General features: G+C 34.9%; 1 protein-coding gene across 3 annotated transcripts; it reads left to right on the plus strand.

Moving 5' to 3' along the window:
- Positions 1-1,570, plus strand: LOC129580254 (uncharacterized). Of its 3 annotated transcripts, XM_055470492.1 has the most exons (3): positions 34-894; positions 937-966; positions 1,065-1,570. In XM_055470492.1, exons 1-3 carry the CDS (start codon positions 359-361, stop codon positions 1,162-1,164), a joined length of 666 nt encoding a protein of 221 aa, XP_055326467.1. In that variant the 5' UTR covers positions 34-358; the 3' UTR covers positions 1,165-1,570. The 3 variants fall into 3 exon arrangements, with proteins under 3 accessions (XP_055326466.1, XP_055326467.1, XP_055326469.1); XM_055470491.1 differs by having other exon boundaries at positions 1-966; XM_055470494.1 differs by having other exon boundaries at positions 48-966; positions 1,133-1,570.
- Positions 1,571-1,899: the final 329 nt, after the last annotated feature.

Consider the following 1,899-nt stretch of genomic DNA (forward strand, 5'->3'; position numbering starts at 1 on the left):
CTATAAATAATAATATTTTATTTTGACGGAACCAGATGAAAAAAAAACATGATGTTGTTTGTTTACATTCTTATCACAAATCGAATTGTCAAAATATTGAATTAGCACTATGTGTGTGAACCAAGCCTTATGACATATGATGCTCATTCCATTGGTTTTGGAAATGTCATAAATGTTGTCGCTTCACACGGATATCACATTCTACGTTGTAAATAACAAGTCGAACAAACCAAACTTAAATTTGATTACAATACAAACTATTGCAGTGAAAAAACAAATTGAACGTTTTAATTAGACTACGATTTCGGTGATAACTCATTCCATTTTCGGTACGCGTTATTTTGATATTGATACAATCATGTCTCCATGTATCACATCGACACCTTATGGCTCCGCTTATCTCTCATTGGAATTGTGTCCTGCTATACTAACGACAAAGTTCATGGGTCATACGCTTCGGTATGGTTGGCCACAAAACAAGCTTTTCATTCGTATTAAAAACAGACGACTGAAAGTTTTCGAGCGTAGCGGATGTATTTGCAGTGTAGCGTTGATGAATTTGGCTTTGAAATATGAGGAAAAATACAAAACCATTCGGGATAGAAAGGAACGAAACAAAGTTAAGTTTTCCGTCGATGGTGAGGATTTCAAATTGACATTTTACAATCAAGACACATTCAATAAATTCAAAGAATGTTGTGAAGAAGCACAAAAACCATCAGTGCCAAACAACAGTGCTGAAGTGAAATCATTTGGCGAAAATTCCCCTCAAAATCACCAGGCAGGCACATCAACACAATCACCAAACCACGAAAATGGCAAATCAGCCGACAAAAAATGGGACGAACTCATCCGAATGATAGAAAATGTGGCCGCTTCAATCGAAATTATGGCCTCTTCAATCCAAAATGTGGCCGCTTCAATCGAAATTATGGCCTCTTTAATCCATGAGCTGTCACCAAATCGGTTCGTAATTTATTTTATTGACTTTTCTTTTTGTTTTATCTTTCGTTTTTCCTTTTATTTATTTTTGTTTTTGTTTTTCGTTTTGATTTTGGTTTTAGTTCTATTAACAGCTCAATCAAAAGTAATAACTCCATTAAAGAATCGAACGATTTATTTTCTTGGACAGATCAACAAGGAGAAGGCGTGGCTGAACAATGACAGGGAAACAAATCACACAAATTGACGAATTGAAGGATTAACGCTTTAACAACAGCTTCAACAACAGCAAGAACCACAGCCAGAACAACAACCATCAAGCAATATAACGGGCAATGCAAACAATGTCGAAATGATTCGGAGCAGAATGAATGAATTCTACGTAAAATTAAACCAAACCGTTGAAGGAAAAGAAACGATGACATCGGCTGAAATACTCAAATTAACAGCTGAAATCATTCGAAAAGAAATAAAGGCTGCATTAAACTCCATTTGATTATATGTATTATCGTCGTGAACGGCATTTTATTTCATTTTGATTTAAGATTAAGTTATCAAGTTTGTCTTTTAATGATCAGTGCGGTTAAATTTAAACAAACATCGAAATTAAAGTTTTGAAAAATTGTTAGTTTTGACTTGTTTTTTCGCATGTTTTGCTCATTCTGAAGACAACTCTTTGACAGGCGATCTAATTCGGTCATGGTTTTAGTGAGAAGGAAAATTATTTTTTCGTCAGGAAATGTTAGGCTCCGCCTTCCCCAAAACCTGTATGGATGAAACCAGCATATTACATCTTGTGCGTGTGTGTGTATGTGTGCGTATTACGCACTGCGTAAGATCAAAATCAGTCGGTGATTAAGAGAGAGAGAAAATCCATTCATTTCGTTCTTTTTCGTTCACAAAAAAATAGAAATAATATCATTTTTATCGAGTGCACACATGTTTCACCATTTTAAC

The sequence above is a fragment of the Sitodiplosis mosellana genome, unplaced genomic scaffold, assembly GCF_009176505.1.
Source record: "Sitodiplosis mosellana isolate CC-2019 unplaced genomic scaffold, AAFC_SMos_1.0 Smas_scaffold_7446, whole genome shotgun sequence".
NCBI classification, from domain to species: domain Eukaryota; kingdom Metazoa; phylum Arthropoda; class Insecta; order Diptera; family Cecidomyiidae; genus Sitodiplosis; species Sitodiplosis mosellana.

What these genes read in the sequence shown, in the direction of transcription:
- LOC129580254 (XM_055470491.1), top strand. Translation starts at nt 359, where the DNA reads ATGTCTCCATGTATCACATCGACACCTTATGGCTCCGCTTATCTCTCA. An exon ending in CATGAGCTGTCACCAAATCG is followed by an intron (nt 967 to 1,064) that starts GTTCGTAATTTA and finishes TTTTGGTTTTAG; the next exon opens with TTCTATTAACAGCTCAATCA.